Below are 24,402 nucleotides of genomic sequence, written 5' to 3' on the forward strand. Positions count from 1 at the left end.
GCCTCAAGGATGAACCGAACAGAGAGATCAAGTGAAATGAAATACTTAAGAAATGCAGCTCCTCACAAGACTGAGACCCTAAGGCATTCAAACACAAGACGTCTTTCAGGCAATTGTTTCTTGCTTTTGGTGAACATGGGGAAACGTCGCCTAAAATGTGTTGCTTGAAGACGTGTTTCATTGCCTCAATAGCCACCATTGTCTGTGAGTTTTGATGAAAAAGATTATGTATTGCACTACAATAAGCTAACAGAAAGATGCTTGCACTACTTTGGATGTCTTTAATAGAAATAGTTTAAATCATTTTGCTTTGCTTCATGTTATTAATCGTTAAAACTTGAAGCATACACCATGTAGATAATCGACCTTGTCATTCGTCAAAGAGCTTGTAACTTCAAATGACATTATACCAGGTTTGTATTACTTTCTCTTACCTTTTTATGGAGTTTGCAGTTCTGAGTAATTCTGAGTGCTACAGTATGCAATTACTTTAAACTGTTTTGAAAAGCCAAGCTCCTTATTGAAGATGAGGAAACTTCACATTTTTCTTGGCGTTCCTAGTTTCCTTACATATTACATTGATCTGTAAGTGTAAAAGGCATTATTTCATTGTTAACATCTTGACAACTTTTTACACTTATAACTTTAAAGTTTGTTTCAAATCTCTTTTCAAAATGTCCACTCTAGTGCACTAGGTTTTGAGATCTGTCCTCTAAATCACTGCAGAAAGAGCGATTTAAGAAAAAAACATACCAACAAGTGCTCTGCTTTTTCTTTTCCATACCAAATCATGGATGATTATTGCTGTGTTACCTGTTTGACAATTCGGGCAATAATCCTTACACTATCAGTGCACTAGAGTGGACATTTTGAAAAGTGCTTTGAAACAGACTTTAACGTTACAAGTGTAAAAAGTTGTCAGGATGTTAACAATGAAAAGAAAAATGACAGGTACGTTATTTAAACAGTTGTAGCAACACGTGGGAATGTGCAACGCAATATTTTTCGGAACCCGCTACTGACTGTTTAAGGGCACACTAAGGATCAAGATTTCTTTAAATGCATGCTCAAGGGTAACAACGCCATTGTTTCTTTTGCCAGTTAACTAGCAGGCTTATGTTGAAAAGTCACCTAGATTCGTATCAGCCAGGCTAAAACAAGCAATATTATACAAAGATACTGAAGGATAGCCTGAAAGCCAGGTGGATATAACTTTTCCCACACTGGACACTTTAGCAGAATTTAGATTATGGTGGCCAGTTTGAAACCTCTACTGACACCCTGTGCTTTTTCCAATAATCTCTCTGATTGGGTACAGCTTGTGAGTGCATCCAATCACATTGTGAGGATTTTCCATGTGGATGCCTATGGCAGCATCGTTGATGTGTGCTCACTTACAATCCAGTCATATTGATGCTTACTTCACTTAAAACACAGCAGTCCGATACAATGATGACCTGGGATTTTAATCTGTGATCAGTTTGACCTGTTTTAAAATAAAAGACCCCAAACAAATTCAACTGGTAAAAAGAGACAATCTTGTTGTTACCCCTAAGCATGCATTTAAAAAAAATTAAATGATAAAACGAGAGCAAAACAGGGTTGCCCCTCATCTCCTCTCCTTCTCTGTGTTCCTTAGTGTGCCCTTAAGCAGTTCATTCATTTTGCATCAGTTTTGCTTGTTATTTTGTTTATCTTTTCTATCGATTCAAAAAGGAACATATTTGAGGGGAACAGTAGTACTTATTCTTAATTAAGCATCTCTCAATCCATATGCAATTTGGTAGGTGATCAGTAGCTCTTGAAAAGCAAACTGATAATATTTGGATGCATTCAAGTACTGTATAGTTTACTACTTTCTAGGACCCTTACGCGTTGATTTTGCTTCATTAAACTTTTATCATACGCTCCTAGCCTATCGACATTTCGGATTGCACTTGGCTATAATCTGCACTCACCAAACACTAGAAATGATGCTTTCATATTTTATTTACAAAATTGTATTTCATTAGAAAGTTCAAAACAAGAGCTGAATGTAAAAAAAGAGACAATTCCAGCTATTAGCCAGCAATAAATCTTAATGTCCTGGCAGTAAATGAAAGTCTTCTACAATATTAATATGCAATATACAGAATAAACAAAGAACAGTATAGGAATAATGAATCACTCCTTTTTGTGATGTGGTCCATTCTGACACTTTATTTACCGTAATCTTCTCTATCAAAGTGTTTTAGAAAAGATGGCAAGCGCACAGTTAGTTTAATGAAAAGTGTGCCAGCTCCAATGGGGGACTTGCTGGGATGCACAGGCTTGTCTCTGCACATTGCGGATGATATCCCTATTGTTGTCCTCATTAACCAACAGCCTAGAGACACTTGAGCGCTAGCCTGTTTATTCAGGGTAACTTTACCAGCTTTTATATGGCTGATTTTATTTATTTTATTAATATTCAGTGGTTGTTGTTTTTGTTGTTTTCTTTTAACAGTAATTACTGGAGCATATTTAAACCGACTCTTACAGCTAATTGCTTAAATATTGATTTCCGAATCAAAGCCTTCGTCATCACCCAGTGACGTTGGTAGCTTTGCCATGGTGATTTTGTCATTGCTGTTGAGTCAGATTAACATCACAGATGATGCAGGATCTTCATGGATTACTGTTTGAATGATTTAATCCCATCACTCTGTGGCATTGTACATATATCTAAGAACATCATTATAAACAGTTCTGTAAATAGTAGATTTGTTTATTAAGCATGAATAACATTTCTTATTAAAAATAATTAGGCAAGTGTGAACAGGCTGGCTGTAGGGGTGACGTCAGGCCAGAAAGAAACACAGACAGGCAGTACTGGCAGGTGAAACTTAGACCCTGTGCCACTCAGTGCATTTAATAACACACAGAAAATAAAATGTTGAACATAACAGAACACGGCACTTGAGGCCAAAATAAAATAGACAAACAAAAATTAACGGACACTAACAAACAGTGACGAACACTAAACACAAAACAAGTACGGTGCTGGTGCTTCCAGCACTCATAGCAGTTGTTACTTATTTTTATTATTATTGTTTTTACCTCCTCACTCTCTCCCGTTCTTTCGCCCTGAACACACCAAACCCCAAGTGAGTACTTCGTGCCTCTATATATACAGCTGTGCCGAGATTCAATTACTAATTAATCATTCACTTGAATCCCGGCACGTGAACTAATTTGTGCAATCCCGTGCTCACATACTGTTACATATATTATCTGCACGTGAAGTGATTGTGCAATCCATGTGCCTAAATACAACTATATATTTTAAATCGTGTCACACAGATTCATTTATATCCCGTGCACCAACATCTATACACCAACATTAACACACCACATGCAACACAGAACACATATCACACACATGGGCGGGGCACACTGCCACAGTAAGAAACAGTTATTGTATGTGCACACATTATAGTGTGTATTTTTGTGATTTTCCCTTTTATTTGAGAGCAGTTTAGAGCTCTTTTAGTTTGTTATATTTTAGTAAAGCACCCTGGTGTGGTATGATATGGTGTACCCTGGTCAGGGTAGCTGTTCCTTATTACTGATGTTGGCCCTCGGTACAGCACAGACAAGCATTTGGCTGTACTTCTCTGCTGCACAGGACACTCCTTCCTTTTCTTCATAGTTTACATGTAGCTCAAAGCCTACTCACTGTGCTCCCTGCTGCAAGTCCTTTTTATATGACCCTGCCCAATGCCACTCACCCTAAGGGTACCTTTAAAATGACCCAAGGACCACATAAAAGCAGTGATTTAGCTAAGCCGATTACCATATTTCTAAAGTAGCTAGCCTAGGAAATTATAGTATCAGACTTTTATTATTTGTTTTTTACTATGTAGTTTGCTTTCCACAAATAACACCATTGTTGTTTAAAGCTGGAACCATTTTCTGAATATCAATCTGGATTCATAAAACGTTCTTTGAATAACTGATGAGTTAAGGCTTTGTGAATATATATTTTCGTTTATTTATTTAAAGTCCAAAATAGCCCCTATGAGATTCAAGACCTTGTTTACAAGGGGTCTTAGAACAGTAGCCATAACACACTCACACACACATTACATCAACACATCATACAGACAACAACATAATCTACATAATCCATATCAATACATCCTCTAGTTACTGTATAACAGCAGAGTTCAACAGGTACATTGTGAAAATAGGTTGACTTTAACCACACTCTAAATCTTGTTATTGTTGTAGCTGTTTGTTAAAACAACAAATACTGTAGGTACTGAAACAGCGAATGACCATTTGGTACTCATAGGTTATTTCTGTCATATGGTCTGTGTGCACCATCTCAGATATTTATTAGGAGTGTTCAACAGGGTGGAAGGTGACCTTTCCTACCTTTATAAATGAATAGGGCCCTGTAGCAGGGCGGTAGAGAGCCCTGCTGTGTAACTGTATTTTGTTTATTTTTAGAACGGGGTTTCCCCCTCCGCCCCTGTGCAGTTTATTTTGTATTTGCGGTTTATTATTATGATTTAGTTATTGTATTTAAATGACGGCTTGCGCCGTGTTTGTTATTGTTATTTTTAAAACGTGTTCTAGCAGAGGCAAGATTGGTGCTCGTCCTCTGCCAGGAATAATTTAAAAACCTTGTGCAGAAGGTGGCCATCTCCTGAGTTAATTGAGTGATTGATTTGTTGCTAATCGGGAGATGGTCACCTCCATAAAAGCCTGCAGCTCACTGCACTCAAGGTGGGTGTATGAGGAGCGAGAGTGGAGAGAGCGAGGAGAGAAAAACCGAAACTAAAAAAAGATACAGGAACAGTGAAGGCTACAGCCCAGCCTGACCTGTATGGTTTATTTATACTTTGTGTTCGTGACATGTGTTTGTTTACCTGTTTTATTTTTGGCTCTGTGAACAAGTGTTTCATTTTGTTTAAACCTTTGATTTATTTTAGTTCTTTAAAAATAAAATGGCGCGCCACTTCATTTACTTTGATCTGCAGTACTGGTGTGTTTCCTTCCTGCTTCTGACCTGACGTCACCGCCCAGGCATCCTGTCACAGGCCCATAACTGCTAAATGATGACAGAATATGAGAGCTTCCAATTTTAAAAGACCCAAGTGTGAAGTTTCTGGGACAACGGGGCAGGCTGACATAGAGTAGTTCTGCCATTTAGTCCCTCTAGATAATGCAGAGCTATCACAAATGTTTCACCCTACTCTCCTGTGCAACTGTTTTTTGACCAGCCAATTTTTTTCATTCATTGCCATGTTTCACAAATAAAACCGAAAAAGCTGCAATCATTCATGCACTGTTAGCTTCCGGATCAGTCAAGGGCATTTGCTAAAGAAGGAGTTGAATTGATACCATCTGCCTTTTCCTCAGCTACCCTGTACCAGCTGCCGAAGACAACCATTTCTTATACAATGATGAAAACAAGTAAAGTTATACATCTATTAAAATCAGAACCCCTATTCAAGAACTACAGAATGGAAGGCAGAGAACATACTGTGACAAAGTATTGACCGGCAAAGGTGAACTTAAGCACAAATCGGTCAGAGAACAGAGACAACACACAGTGATATCACAGTTAATCAGGACAGTGCCTGTTTGTTTATTATCTCCCTGGTCCCAGGCAGATGGGTTGTTGGGTAGTAAAGTTCGGTACACAAATAAGGTTTTCATACAAACGGTCTTACAGCCGGCAGAGTAGTCCAAACAATCCAAGTCATGCACAGGTATTCATTAATTCTCAGTTCAGTCATTCTTCTCCTTCTCCTTCTCCTTCTCCTTCTCCTTCTCTCCCCACACTGATCCAGCAAAGCTGTCTCACCTCCAAACACACACACACCTTAATGAGGTTTTAGCTGTCCCTTAAATACAGGTGGCTGGGGGTTTGATTGCCCCATCAACAACCTATTAACAACCCATTAGCACCCCATCACATCCTCCCAAGGCACCTGTGTCCGGGCAGCTTCCCTGTCGGCCATTTTGTGCGAGGACACAACCCCGACAAAATTCCCGCCCGCACATTCCTCCAATTGATTACCTCACCCCTGGGTCTGCCACAATACATAATAGGGCATTAAACAGGTAAGAAGATACATATATATATATATTAGCACAGGTGTGGCTCATGCGTTAATTAAGCAAATAACATCCCAGCATGCTTAGGGTCATGTATAAAAATGCTGGACAGGCCTGGTTGCCTATAATTATGGCTAGCATGGCTGCAAAAGGAGACTTCAGTGACTTTGAAAGAGGGGTGATTGTTGGGGCACGTTTGGCAGGAGCTTCAGTGACCAAGACAGCTCAACTTGCTGATGTTTCACGAGCAATGATGTCTAAGGTGATGTTGGCATGGAACTCCGAGGAAGAGACATCATCAGCAAAGGGCAACAGTGGGTGGAAGCGCATACCCCAGGATTGTGATATCCGTGCATTAATTCGAAGTGCAAGGCAAAACAGGCGAGCAACTGCATATGGTTGATTTCCATTACACAAGAGTAGATGTTAAAACTAGCCCACAATACCTCAAGAGGACTCGACGGTGATTCTGGCGTCCCAGCATCACCCCCTTCCATCCCCCACTCAACTCAGCCCAGCTTACTTACCCGTACATCAGCGTTTCTTTCTTTCTATTGTTGCTGCTCCTCTCTGCTGCTTCAGATAAGTTCTCCACTGTGTGACGCAACTCTTGGCCACTGAATCTGACGTCTTTGAGAAACCAGGTTGTAGAGTGTGCCACAAATCCTCGACAACCCACCTCCACTGGAGAAACCCGGACTCTCCATCCTCGCTGTTGCGCATACTGCAGTTTCTTCCTCTCATATGCCTCATCTACAGCATCCTCCCATGGCACTGTTAACTCTACCAGGTGAACAAGGCGTGCTGATCCAGACCACAAGACAATATCTGGTCGAAGGTTAGTGGTGGCAGGTGGGGCCGCCTTGTGCCATGTAGGAGGAGACGAACTGAGACCAAGACCCCCTCTTCCATGCTGAACTTGCCCTATGATATCACCAATTCGAAGGGCAGCCTTTGCATCCTTACAAGAAATAGATGTCTGTAATTATTTATTTCAATATTATTTTTTTGCAAAACTCAAAAAATGCTAATTCAAAGGTTTTCATACTAGGGCTGTCAAGCGATTAAAAGAATGAATCGCGATTAATCTCATGATTAAAAAAATTAATCTTAGTTAATCTTGGTTTTAATCGCATATTAAATTGTTACAATTACTACATCCATCTAATTTTAATTTGTTTATTTACTGATGCTATTGTTTTTATTATCCTTAACTGTAAATAAAATTGTTTAAAATGTATTTATTTAACCAGGAAATTTACCCATTGAGACCACCACCAAAATGTACATGGGGCAATAATTTAGAAATTACAAATACAACCAACACAATAAAATGTGTGGTTCAAGCTTGATCAGCAGCATACAGAGATCAGAAAACATAGTACATAGGATATCTATTTTCAAATGTGATTGTGAACTGAAATAAATTAGTTTTTTTAAATAAAATTATAAATATGCAGCTATAGTAAGCACTTCGAGGAAATTAACTGTTAATTCTGAAGAGAACATAAAAAAATAAAATAAACCTGTCATCATATCCAAAAACTGCAAACTAACAACTGTTAGGCTTTACATACTACGCGCAAAAATAAATAAAAGTATTATCATACTTAGCTTGATATGGGCTTGCAGCGATCCTGCATTTCTGTCGAAACTGGTGGGTTTAATTTGTTGTTGTTATTGTTTGTAGCAGAAGAGCTGCTAGTGTATTTTGAGACATGAAGGCATGTTCAGCACGCAGGAGACTAGATGTACTCGTGTGTGATACTGGAACTCACTTTGACAGTGAGCCGTCAAAAAAAAAAAAAAAAATCCCATTGATTTTTAGTGCTTTGCTCCATTAGAAAGAACTAACTCTGGGGTTTATATGCCCCAGAGAAACAGGTATAGGCAGCTGGCAGAATCTGACCAATTTAGCCAATGGGCGTCTTCACGGAGATCATTCTTAGAAGATCATTGACTAAATTGGCACAGAATCTGCCTTTCTCACCCCATTTAAATTATATGAGAATATTAACTTTTAACCCTGCCAGCCATGGCTCTCCATCTCAGCTCAAAGCAAACTCCAAGCCAGTAAAGGGAGAAAAAGAATGATCCATGGTAACTCAGTTTCAAAACAAAAGAACACAGAACCACGTGATTTCAAACATTCTGGGATCAATAAGCTACTAACAACCAAACGAGCAAGATGGGTTGAATGGCCTCCTCTTGTTTGTAAACTTTCTTATGTTCTTATGTTCTAAACATTTTCTTTAATAATAATGATCTTAAGCTATTATCCAGCAACTACAGGCCTTTAGAACATCAATTACCGGGGCTTTTGTTCTCTTGTTTTATAAAACCTCTCTTTTCTTGCTGTGTGAATCTCACCGTGAAAAGGGGTCTTAAAAGATTAGCAAATGGGTTAATACTGATAATTCAATGCAGTATTAAAACCCCTTTGATTTGAGCAGGTCTTGTGTGCCTTGGAGTGTAGCCCTGAAAAGACATTGTAATGCTGATCCCTGAACTCATATTTCAAGCTATTATATTTCAAGTTATTTCTTTCCACTTAATTAATAAGAAAAATGCACCGGTGGGTGGCTTGGTTTAATCCATCCAGGTCACGGCCGTTGGATATTTGAAGGTAATTTTGTAATCAGATCAATGCTGCTCTGGGATGTGCACCAAACTGCAAGTCATGAAATTAAAACCCAACCTGTTTGAGGCTAAAGTGAACATTATTTTAGAATAGTAGCCATTTATCATCTGTACATCACAGACCAGGACACAACTTAAAATGGGCATTCTAAAGCTCTAGACGTGTTACAAACAAGGGTAACATGTATGTGTTTTCCTATGTGGCTGACTGTTACAATACACTGTGTTAGAGGCCTTTTTTGGCCAACGACTTGAAAAATGAAGAAAAAAACATAACAGGCTGAAACAATCATCTATGGAGGCCATCTTTCAAGTACAATGCAGCAGAATAGAGCTGCAGACATGCATACATGTGTTTTGTTTTGTTGACACAATTTATTTTATTATGTTTTTAAATTAGAGCATTCCAGAAATACAATTTTTCAAGCTAGTCATAAGCTAAGAGGAGGCCTTACTGAATAAACATTGAACAGGTAACTCCCTGTTAGATAACAAAAACACAAACTCAGTAAGATACAGTAGGGTGAGTGGTCCAGTGTGCAGATAGAAACATGGAGCAGAAAATCAACTTTAACCAATGACCTCATATGAGCCATACACACAAACAAGAACCATTTGTTTTTTAACATAGCCCATTTTATTTAGTTTCGGCTACTGTTCTGTGAATTAAGTGAAGTGAAGCCTAAAAATCTGTGTTCATTGTGGCTTAAAAAAAAGTCCAGAAAGGGAACCTAGATTTTTACTGTACTGTTCTGCACTTTTGATGCACTAAAATAACACTGAAGAGAATGATGGTGTGCAGTATAGAGAATGTTCCTATCACATTTCCTCTATGCACTCCAAGGTGTGTAGTTGTACACCCAATTTCTTGCTTGTATTTGTTTTCAGAGTTTATATGCTTACTAGTAACTACCTCAATACATTTAGGGCAGCAGTGTGGAGTAGTGGTTAGGGCTCTGGACTCTTGACCAGAGGGTCATGGGTTCAATCCCAGGTGGGGGACATTGCTGCTGTACCCTTGAGCAAGGTACTTTACCTAGATTGCTCCAGTAAAAACCCAACTGTATAAATGGGTAATTGTATGTAAAAATAATGTATAAAAAATAATGTAATTGTATGTAAAAATAATGTGATATCTTGTAACAATTGTAAGTTGCCCTGAATAAGGGCGTCTGCTAAGAAATAAATAATAATAATTTATCATTAGATTTTAAGATATCAGATGTCTGATTATATATCCATGGAGAAGAAAAAATATATATTTTCTTTTAATCCTAAATAGAGCCCTAAGCAGGATGATAGCGTGCCCTGCATAATTGTGCTGTGAGCACATTCATCTTCTGTGGCAGAGCTCTGCCTTGTCAGTGCTGTTATTTGTTTGTATGTTGATTTAGATACTTGGCTTTGATTTTTTCCCTCTTAATCCTATCTGTTCTAGTTGCAGTATTCTGAGAGGTGCATGCAGTATATTTAGGCAACATTTTAAATATTTAGGCAACATTTTAAATGTTTAATACTTGGCTTAACTCCAAACTATTAACAACCCTAACAGCAATTGTGTTTTTACAAATGTCTCTTACCTTTATTTTAAATAAAATTGGCACCTCCTGTGGATAAAAATTAATGACCAAAATTAAAGACCAGAATTTAAAATGTTTTTCCCTCTAAATTGTATTAGAACTTTTTTTTTCTGAAAGAATTACAACTATGCAAGCCTCTAAATTTTTATTTTTATTTTTTGGTAACTTTATGGAGTCATTTTCCTTCTTTTCAAACACAATTTGTTAAATGTATAGGTATAATTAATGCTGTTCTATAATTATTGTGTAATGCCGGTATATTGTAGACTACAACATTGATGTGATACAGCCATCTGAAATGTCTTTGTATTAGATTAGTTTATATCAGATGGAAATTGTGTCACATAAAAGTTAGGTTTACTGTTTAATTATTCTTGTTCAACTACATACAATATTATATAAAAAAGTGTAGTATCTGCTGTAAAATCCCTTCTACTATAGTGAAAGCATAGTAAAGTGTAATAAAGCATAGATAAGCATTATAAAGCCCATAGAGGTATGGTAATGCATATACAAAAACATGTCAACCATGATAATCTATGATAAATGCATAGTGTAACCATGTTAAAGCAGGGGAAAGCTAGAAAATGACAGCGCATAAATCCTGTGGTAAGTTTATAAAGGACACAAGCTAATGTGCACCCCATTCAAGGTCAGCCCTACAACATCCTGTTTGTGTGCAGCATTATAGTAACAAATATGGACGCATACGCCAAAAATAGACATTTCAAGTGACCTCACTAAAGGTCTTTATAATTAATCCCCCCTCCTCCCTATTAAACTGAATTGCATGAAAGAATCTTAAATAAACTCCTGCTTTGTTACATTTGATTAAAGAAAGCCTCTAGATTGTAAAAAGAAAACGTATATTAAAACAATAGAAAGAAAAATAAAAAGTTCATGTTTGTAATCGGAGCAGTACCTCGGTAAGTAGGACAAGTGTTTAGTCTCAGTGGAATTGAAGCCTGTAGTGCTCCTGCATTTCAAGGTCTGTACAGTGTTCACTCCCTGCTTTTCCTATTCAGCTGGACTCCCATGTGATTTAGCAGAGAACAGTAAGTTATTTAAGCATTTTGGTTTTCATTTTCAAGCATGTATTTAATGTATTTAATGACTTGGCAGCAACTTTCAGTCTAAACCTGCCGATGTTCACTACTGTATGCAGCTACATTCATATGGATACCATGGCATTTGCGAATGCTTTTACAGGATGTATTTTTAAGAGAGGAGGCTCATGTTTGGAGCAGCTTTAGGTAGGCTATGAGCTAGAATGAGAGCTTCTTAATTGCACCAGCTTGTCCTAAAGGCTATACATCAATACTGAAGCATAAATATGTATTGCAATTTAGACTTGATACTGCAATAAAAGAACACAAATGAAAGACTCTTAACAACCACTAGTTTACAGACAACACTGCTGCTAAAATACATGCAGTACTAATAGGAATCAGTCTGTGTACAGCATCCCACTTTTCACCGCCTGTTCAAGCACAGTGTTCCCTTACCGTTTGTCTTTAAAGCAGGCTATTTAAGGAGCTTCACAGCAGTTTGCCGCTGTGCTATAATGTATTCGTTCAGCTTGCTTGAGTTTACTGTCAAGCGCACAGCACATGCAACTACTGCTGCTGTCCTTAGAGCACTCCTTCCCTTTTTTTCACCTCATTCAAAAGGATTAACCCAGCTGCATGTGGCGAAGAGATTTCCCATCCAGGCTTTGTTCCTAATCCATCATAGCGCCTTTTTTCTACCAGGTGGTTGTTAATGCTCATTCGAATGCACACATCACGGAAAGCATGGACGCATGGTTTCTTTGCCTTTGCCTCACCCTTACCTGCAGCTAACTAGTGTTTCTGTTCCATCCAGCATTCAAGAAATGCTCACAGGTGAAAGGCTTTGCCAGTCCAAGTCTCACAAGGATGCTGTCCTCACAGCCCTGAACCAGCAGAGACATGATGGGATTCTCTGTGATGTCACCCTGGTTGCTGAGGAACAGAAATTCCATGCCCACAAGGCAGTCCTGGCAGCATGCAGCGACTATTTCAGGGTAAGTTCCTCTGAATTTCTCCTCATGAAAAGCCATGAAAGCTATTTTTTTTTTCACTCTTCATGGCTTGAAACTATCTGTAGCCTTGCACCCTGTCGTGGGTTTCAATTAAGTATCAGATCAGGAGCCAGGAGTTTGATATTAATTAAATTGTTCCACCATTACACTTTTACAAACACCTCCTATTAGAAATCATGCATGTTTATCAGAGGCCTAGTTGTTCAAACTACTGTCTCTAGTCATTTCAATAATATATCCAAACAAACAAATTCTGAAACTCAGTACTGGGTGCAGGGTTAATGCAAGGTTCAAACCCTGACTCTTCAATCGATGTGCTTGAAAGCTCTGTCCTCATTTACAAGAGCATTTCGATCATGTCTGCGTAATTGCATGTTTAATTGGTTTGGGGCTAGGGCAGTGTGCAAACCTCCAGTAATTTTATGGTGTATGTTCCCTTGTGTTCCATTCTTGTGATATATTTTCAAAAGCATTTTGTTGGTATGTTGTTTAATGATAGCTTGTACTGCATTGCTATTAGATGCTGTATGGTGATTTTAGTGTTTACTTCTAATTGTTAAAGGCAGAGACACATGGATGGTCAGATGTGGCATTTCATGTAACTCTTTTTACTTCCGGTTTTGCAGTCTTTTTAGTAGCACTTGGACGTATTCTCAGATATACTCAGTTCAGTTGATTTTGTTGCTTGCACTTGAAACTTGGACTCCAAAGTTCTCATTTTCATTTATTCTGAAATGGGAAAGCACCTGTTACCTGATTGCCTATGCTTTACCATGTTCACTATGCTGTATTTCATTTTGCAATGCTTTTACTATGGTAAGCCTTTTACAAGGGCTAGGCAACTATGAAGGGATTACCACTCTTAGACTCTTTGATTCTTGGTACTCAATAGGCAGTCTGTGGACACAATGTGCAAGAAAGCAGCACCCCTGGCGTATGATCAAGATGTGTAAGAAACAAATTGCTAATTGACTTTCAAAAATGTCATTTCCTGTGGTGCCTGTCTCAATGGTAACATAGCGAGGGACTCACATAGATTAATTATTCATTCATCTTGTAACTAACTCTTCTAAGCAAGGGTGGTCTGATTCATTACAATATTCACAGGGGGACAACATGTGCTGATGCGCAATATGCAAACCCAATAGCTGCAGAAAGAACCGGGAATCCACACACAATGCAGATTTGGACTTGATATAAAAAATATTGTCACAGCAGTTGATGAAGTCTATTCAGTGGACTTGGCTGGTAAACTGTGGCTGGTCTGAAAACCAACATCATTTAAATCATTAAGAGAAGCAGCCTTCATGGAAACTGACTTCTATGCCAGTGTGTACTGTATCTATGGAAGTGTATTTTAGTCTTTGTATGGAAAGTGCCAGATTTGGTCCTTTTTGTATTTAAACTGTGACAGTGTTAACATTTTCCACAGTTTAGATCAATTGAATATTGCCTATATATAATTATCTTGCTTATAATTTATTTGTATTACATTTTACACAATATATGTATAGTGGTGGAGCATACCCCCTATGCCAATTTTGATTTGAATATTTGTGAATGAAAGGTCTACCTATTTCTTCATGCTCAAACTCATAGTTACATCTCATGGATCTCTGCTGACTGGCTGCAGTCGGGGCCTGTAATTGCCCATTTATCTGTCATTTCTCACAATGGTGTGAAGCTGGACAACTTCCCTTTCTGCTCTCCAAGATGAAGTCCCACTCCTGCACGGCACAGACCATAACCCCTGCTTCACAGGATCAAAAGCTGGCAGTGTGACCCTCCGCACAATGTCAGCACCTGCTGGACCGCACGGGTGAAATGTCATACTTATTGTCAGGCTTAAAAGGAAAGCTAATGTAAAAGCATGGGTGCAGATTATTCCTCTCTGGTTCATTTTTTAAAAAGTCGACTTTCATGTAAGTACCATACATGATTAAAATTTGGAGAGTGTAAGGGACCATTTAATGGACTATAAAGAATAACTCTAAACAGTCATGCATTCCATTCGCTGTGCACAACTCGTATGTGCAGTTTTGGAAGAGGCATATAAGAACATAAGAACATAAGAAAGTTTACAAACGAGAGGCCATTCAGCCCATCTTGCTCGTTTGGTTGTTAGTAGCTTATTGATCTCAGAATCTCATCAATCAGCTTCTTGAAGGATCCCAGGGTGTCATCTTCAACAACATTACTGGGGAGTTGGTTCCAGACCCTCACAATTCTCTGTGTAAAAAAGTGCCTCCTATTTTGTGTTCTGACTGCCCCTTTATCTAATATCCGTTTGTGACCCCTGGTCCTTGTTTCTTTTTTCAGGTAGAAAAAGTCCCCTGGGTGGCCATTGTCAATACCTTTTAGAATTTTGAATGCGTGAAACAGATCACTGAAAACATGTGTTTTAAAAACATTTTTACATAAAAAAAAATCTATTTTAATTTGTTAACTGCATAACAGGAGCAACAAAGTAGCAGTCAAATTAAAATGACAGACAGACTCTATATTGTTGCTATAGTTGCATGGCACTCCAAAAAATAGACTAAATATAAACCATATTTTTATGACAGAAAAAATGGTCAAAGTGAAAATAAAAAACAGGAAAATGGGTCTTGTGTATCTCATCAGTGTTTAATCCATATTTTGCATGACAACTTGAACGATGTAATTGTTGCAATAAGCAAAAAGTGACGTAAAAAGTGTAACAGCACATTCCAATTTGCTGATTTGCATAGTTCAATAGCTTGTCAAACACATTCATCTCTGTTGCATTTAACAAAAATCAGGGAAGCTGAATCATTATACCATTACGTTTATTATATGGTCAAAAAGCGATCTTTATTTTAACAGGACTGACTGAGTGATTGAAATAGACTGAAATAGATTAATCGTTTCTTCAATAAAAAATCATATTAAACTGTACTCTGAAGTGATTATGATTTTGTTAAAAGCAATGACTATGTCCAAGTGTAGCCCAAAAGGTCTATTGGTAAGGAGCCTTTGATAAAAGTTTGGAGAAGATAGGAGAAGATTCAAGGCATCGTGCTCACACTGCAGAGACGTGGTCAGTGCACAAGGGTCCATATTAGAGTACATCAATTGTAGTTGTTGGACCACTGCTTCTTTTTTTTTTTTTGTAGCTTGCACACCGTTACATATTGATGATTAAGAGTATATTTTATGCGTCAGTGGAGCCAGTAAATGACAAGACCACTTGTGTAAAAATGCACTGAAAAAGCACATTTACTGTAAAAGAAAAGGATTATAGCATACGAAAACAAATATGCTTTCTGCGTCTGACTGGCACCTTTCATACTGAACTGTTTGCTTACGTAATCCCAGTAAGGACAGTTTTAAAATAACCTCCAGTGGCAGATGCTGGAGCTGGTGCCCTCTCTCTCTCTCCTTGGTTTTATTAGGTGAGTCTATAACTTCATCTTCATGTTTGTCACATCACATCATTTATCAAACGTCAAGATGAAGTCGCAGGATCCTCTGCAATGTGACACACTTTCTACTGGTTTAATTTAGTTTGGAACAGAATGTAAGCTGCAGACCTGATCAATGAAGAGTCAGGGCAGCATTTAAATGTTTCAGACATTAGCCTAGCCTAAGTGTTAAACGTTTAGAATTTTGCTTAAACGTTCAACTGTTGCCGAACATAAGCAGGTCAAATATGCTGCAGGTGTCAGCACTAGGGTTTACATAGTAATTTATTTAATATTCAATATTTCTTCACAGCCTATTCCATATGCAATTAAATGCTGTACACATATATACATCTACATGTTGCAGTAATTTATAAAATAGTGATGTGGGGATTTTCATGATGGCTCTTCTGACTGTTTACAAATCCAACTATGTTAAAGTTTAAATGTGCTTAATATTAAAGTTTTAAAATTTAGGAAATCTAAAATCCATAATGCAGAGCTTCTTCAGATGATATGCCAGTTGAAAGACAGGAAATCATTCAGGTTTGGGTGGCATTACTGATAATGTAACTTCCTAATTGGCTGGCTTGCCTGGGTTTAGTTTCTTACGAGCACTATTATGCGTTTTCTTTAGGTGAAGGCTCTTTGAGTCCATTTTATAATTCACAGAGCATGTACTTTTGCTGAGACAATCCAGGAGGTTTATAACAGCGGTGTAAATTACTCGAAGCAGTGGTAAAGGGCAGAGAATCAGCTTTTAGGAACGTTTGTCATTTTCAGATAAAAATTTATTTTCTCTGAGTGGTCTTCTTAGAGCTATTAGCCAGTCCTTCTGATTCATCTTCATATTCATTAAAAACCCCAAACAATGTTTTATTTATGTGAATTAGAATCTCCCAAACATTTCAATTGAAATTCAACTATTTCTTAAGTATCTATTAGCATTCCAAGTGCCACTGTTTCCATGCATGACAGACAATTGATGAAACAATTTGAATACAACAATTCCCCCTCTGCCACCCCCCCCCCCCCCCCCCCCAAACAAAAACAGTTTATTTGCAGGAAGAGAAGCATAAAATGCATGGTATGAATGCATTGATAGCTTTACATTAATAAGGGTGTACAGTGGAATATCATATTCATATGAGTTTTTGGATTTCTGTGTAACAAGCTGTAGTCAAATCTAACTATTCCCCTAACTTGGTGGAGTAATCTGAATTCTTCATGTTGTTGTCATAAGATGTACAGTATCTGGCTTTAGCTGCTTACTCACCTCCGAGATGGAGATTCACTGAATTAATTTCTATTTAGCCTGCTGAAAAACTGATAACCAAGGCTTTAACAATGTGTAGTTTCCCAGAGTGGCTCACCTGGTAAATGACATCACCACATAGAGAGCATGCTGAGTCATGCATCTGTGAGCTTGTTATGTTCAAATTAGTTCACTTGACTGGGGAGCATTTTGGCTGAATACGACTGTCTTTGAACTATAAAATATTAATATAGTATCAGGCAAACGTATTAGAAATGCAAGAAAGGTGTAGGGGTAGGAGTTTAATAAAGGCAAGTTCAGTTTCATCCAATTGATGTCGGCCTGCTGTCCGAGGTGTAATATACGCGTTGCTTCACAGGGCAAGATTGCATTATACTACTGTGTGAGAATACATACTGAGAAAATGTTTAGCAGGTTTAATGTTTTTTTATACCCCTCTCTAATGGCCTCTGTATTGCATTGGAACACTTTATATTTTTCTTGCTCTGAGTTCACAGCCGTGGCAGGGATGAATGTTGTGGATTTTTTATTTTAAATGTATTGGATTTTATGCTGCTTGCTTTTGTCATTCATGTGGAGACTTTCTAATCTATGTATTCTCAGAAGCAAATGGTTTTGGCTTCTTTTATCTCTCTCTAAAGAATCTCTAGCAATGATAATACAACCAGTTACAAAGACACTGGTGGAAATAACTAGAATATGTGCTTTTTCTGCATGGTACCTATGTCAAGGTTCCTGGGGTCATGACATATTGCTCCAGGCTATGTTTGGCCAGTAGGGTCTTCTGTAGCATGGTGAGGAGAAACAGTCACTGATGATTTTGCCTCTTGCCACCATGCTGTTAGACAGAAGTATGGTTCTTGATATTCTCTTGCCATTCACTTCCTGTGTTACAGGTAATATGACCCCATCCTGACACCATAACGTTTGCAGCATAAAACTCAGATGGAATCCTATAACCTGCAACATGTGTTTCATCTGGGCTATAGTAATTACATTGTAATTATGCCACAGCTATTGTTAAAAAAAAAAACATACAAGCAACTGCTAATAATAACAGTTGGGCTGGGGGATTTTTTTTATTTCAGTGTTGACATTAAATAATTGCACTCTTAGCTTTGTTATTGGGAACTTTTTAAAAGCGGATTGGTTTGATTAAAAATGTAATCTCAGGGTGAGTCTGGAAAGCAAAGAGATCAGAGTAATCGATTAGCGAGGATGCTGTTATGCTAATGAGAGGTAAGACTATGTTAAAGCCTTGTTAATTGCATGTTCTAAGCCCTGATTAGTGCACCTTGGCTTGAAGCCACCAGTATAAGATAAATAACAGTTGAATATGTAGGTACAGTATGCTTTGGGAAGAAGGCACTCATTTAATAAGAGCCTGGTTCTTAGAGGTCAGTTCAATGTTTCAACAAGGCTGTTCATGGAGGAAAAACAAACCAGTTTTGAAAAAATCAAATCCCTTTGTGCAATTTTTGATCATAAGTCGAGCTTGAAAAGTATGTTGGTCGGTTTCACAGAAGAAGCCTTCCAAGTAAGCTGTTATCATCCTTATACAAATGTGATATCTACAAAAATAACCAAGATCCATGGCGCCTGATAATAATCTTATATCTAAAAGATTTGAGACACCTTTTGACTTGTGAGTGTCCACATCTGTACAGAACCTGTGTAGACTTACAATAATTGGAATAGGTGGGGGGAGCCACATCACCATGAATCACTGGCAAATAAAGCAGTACAGGCGTGTTTGGTACTTTTCCCATATTGGCTAAACATTGAGACAAATGGATGCAGTAATAGTAAAATAATTAAAGACACTGAGAAAGAGTTCCATTCAAGCGTTCTACACTGAGTGTTTCATAAATGGGTTAAAAGGATAAAGTTGTGGTTTGCACTTTCCACTGGGAATATTGTAGAGGTGATTCCTACACATGCATTATTGCAACTCCTTTATCTCTAGCACTTAGTACATCTAATTAAAAGTAGAATTGGGTTTACATAATGTTAAAGATCACAGCAATGTGTTCAGAGGTTATTAGCCTCACAAGCTTGCATAGGAACAAACATTCAAACCATAAAAAGTGTAAAAACAGTATTGTGTGTTTTTCATGTTACCCAGTGATGTTACAGCCAAGTTATGTTTCTTACAGTAAAAGAAATTGAGAAGTGAGCTGTTTCAGTGGACACAATTGACCTATTAGACTAATACAAAACCCTTATATAAGGTGTACATTTATTCCATGCTTGACTTGTTTTTTTTTTGATATGTGTCATACCATGAATCGAACCACAGGGGATTGAACATTGTCAAATGTAATTATTTTAAAACCACTTGCCATGTGACTGAACTTTTGCTTTTGTTCCACTGACCCCTATTCTCCTGACCACAGTAACTTCACTACAGTGTTGGGTTGTGCCAGGTTATTCAACCATCTGTTAATAAAACTGAAGTGAATGACAGACTGGAAATGATTTTGTAACTCCAAAGTTCGCCATCTTGACGTGTTATTTGAATGGTTGTCATGGATTAAACGGAGTGCTGAATTTTCCCAAGGAGTTTTGCATATGCTGTTAGCTGGTGTTTTTTGGGGGCAGCTTTCAGGCTGCGTTTGACATTTACTGTTTGTTTCGCAAAAATGACCATTTACGGGGTTATTTTTTGCAAAGCTTGGTAACATAATGTAATAGGGATAGCCTTTGTGCAGTGTGGAAAGCAACACAATGAACACAGGTAGGCAGTGTGGTCCAGTGGTTAAAGTCCAGGGCTTGTAACCAGAAGGTCACCGGTTCCCACCTCTGCCACTGACTGACTCACTGTGTGACCCTGAGCAAGTCACTTAACCTCCTTGTGCTCCATCCTGCGGATGAGCTGTTAAGTCAATGTCCTCTTGTAAGTTAATCTGCATATAATGCACAGTTCACAGCCTACCTCTGGTCCACTATGAAAGGTGCTGTATAATAATAAAGATATTTTATATTTTAGCACGCTTATTTCCCTGCACGCTGTCCCTTTAAGGGGGAGGGGCACCACTTCTAATCAACACAGGTTTAAATCCTGTACAGTTCTAGCACTCTCCAGCAGGGAATTACAGCCCAACCTTACTGAACAGTACCAAGCTGATGCAGACAGACAGCGGAAAACAAAAACAAGAAAAGAAAATACAATTAGAAAAAAGAACTACGAACAAAAAGCATCCAAACTGCCCTTGTGCACTAACTGCTACCGATCAGAGTCCTGTCTGATTAGGCCTTCCTTTACCTATTATATACAGTGTTCAAGTAACTACCTGGTTAGTAGTTTCTCCTTATCAGTATACTTCCCTCACAAGGAGCCCCAAACTCCCAGCACTTGCTGCTTAATGGCAGTTAGCCTTTAACAGAAGTTTACTGGGGCCTGATACCTTGGTTAATTGATGCATGGTTATCTGAAACCTTCATAACACCTGTGCTGCCTCTACAATAATGAGTCAGTTTACAATTTCACAGTTCACCTTGCTTGCACTAAAACCCAATTTGGACACGCACAACAGACTCTGTCATACTTATGTTTCGTTAATATCTGCATATAGAGCACTGGAGCTAATTACATTTTAGCGTTTTTATTTTATCAACATCACATGACTCTGCAAAAGTTAAGCATAAATGTAAGTTGAAATACAAAAAAGAAAATGTCAAATTTAATATTGAGTACATTTTTGTCAGAATTTGTTTTGAAATGTTGAACGCTTGGCAAATGTTAAACATTTAACTTTTTTTTCATAATCTTTTAAACATTGTCAGAAATATGCATGTCACAAACCCTGGTTTATACATGGGATGTGTATAGTGTAAGGTTATTAATTCAATTGTTAAGTCTTTTCCATGTACACATAAATGTTATGCACATATTACATCCACATTAAAGTAATGGAGGGCTTCTATGATGGCTTTTTTGATTGATTACAAAAATTCCCAGTATGTTAAAGTTTAAACATATTTAATCCTAATAGCAAAAAAGGGAAGGATACAGAAAGCATAATACAAGTGAAAGCTCAGCGTCAGTATGTACTATAATATCTCACTCATGTCATAATTAAACATACCTGTGAAGGGAGTTTATACGCAATTGTCACTAACCTGCTTGGAGCTTCAATTGGACAGTGTTCAAGGAAACTGCTTTGAGATCCCTGTGGATGAAAGGCATTATAAAGGTTCTGAGTCCAAGTCAGCCAGCCAAGTGGTATAAGGGGCGCTGCTGTTTTTTTGTGTAAAGGGTTTGACATGTGAACATATGCCCTTCCAAAAGCAGAATTTCATTGGACACTTGACTGGCACTCGCAAGTCTGTTAGAACTGCAGCAGCACCCCAATCTGCTCTATTTTACACCCCTGAAATAAGCTGCACAAAAGGTATCAGAATACATTTTCAGCTGCTTCCTTTTTTTTGGTATTGGGCATTAGCATAACTTAAGCTTGTCATTAATATATTTTTGCTATAAATAATCTGTGAACCAACTTTACTAAATTATTCAGGTAAACCCACCACCCCTGTTATGTTTCATATAGATACATTTAGTTCTTTGAATAGAACAAAAAAATAATAATAATCTGGAATTCAAGCTTCATCTTGTGAGAGTACTCCTATCGTTCCAAGGTCCAGTGCTATGAACATTGCCGCACAATTAACAAGCATTTGAAAAATTCAGTGCAGTATATTCCATGTCCTTCTTAATCCAGACCCCAGCAGCTAAAGGGCAGCTTCATTGTATTGATCATGTTCAAGTTATAGCAAACAACTTTACCAGGTACATATTGTGAAAACAAAAAAAATGCCTGTTTTTAAATAGTTTTAAATTGGTAAAATGGTCAATTGTGACATGAATCCTTTTTTCATTGCTTCTTGTTTTTTTGTTGGGTTTCTAGGCCATGTTTAGTCTGTGCATGGTGGAAAGCGGAGCTGATGAAGTGAGTTTACACGGTGTCACCAGCGTGGGATTGAAGCAGGCTCTAGACTTTGCATACACAGGGCAGGTGAGTGCTAATCAACAAAAACAACTGCGTTTCACAGTGTAATGGATAATATTAGTGGGGGGTTGCAGTTTTTTTCCCCCAGACCACATGCTGTTGCTGATTTTTATATTGAAGGTTGCAAACCTATAAATGCTTCTCCGCAGTGTAGCCACAGTACATGCTACAGAATTCAGTTGGCTTCCATTAGAGTACAGACCAAACTATATATTAATGACTTTCTTTAATCCCAAAATAAATTACAACAAAAAAAAACCCCAAAAAACATTCTTCCCCTTTGGGGACCTACAGTATAGTCATGGCATGTGTATTTAGAATCTATGACTGTCACTGGTCTATAATACAACATTCAAACTGATTTAGATTATTGTAAATCTGCAATGTTACTCTATTTGTTGTAGATCGATGTTTGATATGCCACCATTAGTTCAACTTGCTTTTTAACTGATCACTGACATGTTTTTGTTATTCTAATCTTTAGGAAGGCATTCATGTTGGGTCTTGTGTTTAGTCTTTCCTTTTTTTTTATTTACAGTCTGTCCAAGGTTTGGAGAGGTACTCACATTGTTTTTAGCTTTGTGGGTGGGGGAGTGGGTGGGATGTATTCTCTCTTTGCAACATGTGCAGCTTTTCAAGTAAATGATGGGGTCCCAAGATAACGTTTCCTGGCCTTGTCTGCCCTGAATATTGAATAGAAAAATATATTTTGATAAAGGATGTTTGGCTTGGCTGACAGAATTGTACATAATCTATAACTGTAGCGCTGGTGATGGACAATAAACTTATGCTTTGAAGTCTGGCTAAAATGTATGTCGTTTTGATTATGTGCTGGGACTCTTCTGACCTCTAGTGGTAGACTTTTTGCACTGCAGCAAGAGGACACCTTTTTTCACATTTTACATACCCGTTAACAAGACTGGAACCAAAACAACTATGACATAAGCACAATTTTTTGGTTCTATGTCTATTAGTATCCACAAATCTGAAATATCACTGCGATAATAAAACAATTAAACCCTTAATTAGATACTGTCCATGTCCCATTCCGCACCCTGGGCCCATTAAAATCACTGTACTGTATTAACCGATGCAAACCAAACTGTGCAAAGCTTGGTGTAGTAAACACTTTGCTGATCGATGTGTGGTGCGCTTCTGGACAGCCCACTCTGTCAAAAAGGCTTGGAGGTTAAGGGCTAAATCTTCTGCTGCTGTCGGCACTATCCGGTGTCATCCCTGTCACGTCCCCTGGCGTTCAGCATGGCAGGCCGTGTGTGAGATAACAAATACTTTTAACCTTTGACACTGCAGGCACACCACGGGGCTTATTTAAGACAAGGCTGAAGAGCAGTGTGAGCGAAAACCAGATTAATGAGTGCTTAAAACGTCTGAAGACTTAAATATAACCAGATTATATTAACTGTTTGCTAAAACTCAAAGTTGGTGTTTGTACGACTCCTTTACTTGCCTGCCCTTCGACCGTCCCCTCACAACTCCTTAATATGTCTGCATGTCTTTTACTTCTGGGTGTACAGTATTTTCTTTGACCTGATTTTGTCTGATTTCTGAGGTGGTGCATGTAGATCTTCAGACTTGAATCTTGGTCTCGGTTGTCTATTGTAATGAGTTTTGCATAAAATATTTATAAAATATAGCAAAGCTGTCCAAGAGATGGCTACAATGGCATTTGTATTTGAATTGCCCCATACTACTCTTTTTTGGTTGCTCTTTTGCAAGATTAAGATTTTAAAAAACCCAGACAGCCAGTGAGTGTGAAATGGTGACCTCTCAGTAATAAAACAGAATACTATTCAGCTAATACAAAACCTAATGAACTGTATTGGACCAACATTAATCTGTTATTGTGATTGTAAATCAGAATGTCATAAACTCCCATAATTCTGACATAAATGGTGTTTAGCAGCCGTATAGTCAGATTTTACCGGCCACTAAAAGTGCGGCGTATGTAAAGAATAGTGATCCTCTATCAAATTTGCACTTTGCCATCATTAATCCATTACAATTATATTGAAATGCATTCAAATGAAGAAAAGATCATGGAATTGGGCAGGATCTGGATACTAACCGGGCACAAACATTATAATGTGATGTAAGGATTTTGCCTTGCACTTAAGCAATTGCTGACCCTCCAAAAACTTTACACCTCTTCTTACAAGGTGCAAACCATTGTAGAAGCGAGTAATTAAGAGCTGTATAAAAGCACACACCTGCAGAGACCTGTCAGTGGCTGCTGTGGTACACTTCCTGATGCAGCGACACTTGGCTTTTGTTGAGGAGAGACAGGAACACACTCGTAGGA

General features: G+C 38.1%; 1 protein-coding gene across 3 annotated transcripts in view; it reads left to right on the forward strand.

Annotated features, from left to right (window-relative positions):
- Window positions 1-24,402, forward strand: part of LOC117410829 (kelch-like protein 32) — a 69,391-nt gene that overhangs the window by 3,762 nt on the left and 41,227 nt on the right. Inside the window, exons 1-3 of one of the 3 annotated variants that reach the window (XM_034017687.3) lie at window positions 10,135-11,365; window positions 12,174-12,354; window positions 21,981-22,088. In XM_034017687.3, coding sequence (XP_033873578.3) covers window positions 12,184-12,354; window positions 21,981-22,088 — 279 coding nt within the window. In that variant the 5' untranslated portion in view covers window positions 10,135-11,365; window positions 12,174-12,183. Of the gene's footprint in view, window positions 1-10,134; window positions 11,366-11,385; window positions 12,355-21,980; window positions 22,089-24,402 lie in introns of those variants that run through there. The other 2 variants (XM_034017685.3, XM_059025616.1) reach the window with 2 other exon arrangements.

Source organism: Acipenser ruthenus, chromosome 6 (genome assembly GCF_902713425.1).
Source record: "Acipenser ruthenus chromosome 6, fAciRut3.2 maternal haplotype, whole genome shotgun sequence".
NCBI classification, from domain to species: domain Eukaryota; kingdom Metazoa; phylum Chordata; class Actinopteri; order Acipenseriformes; family Acipenseridae; genus Acipenser; species Acipenser ruthenus.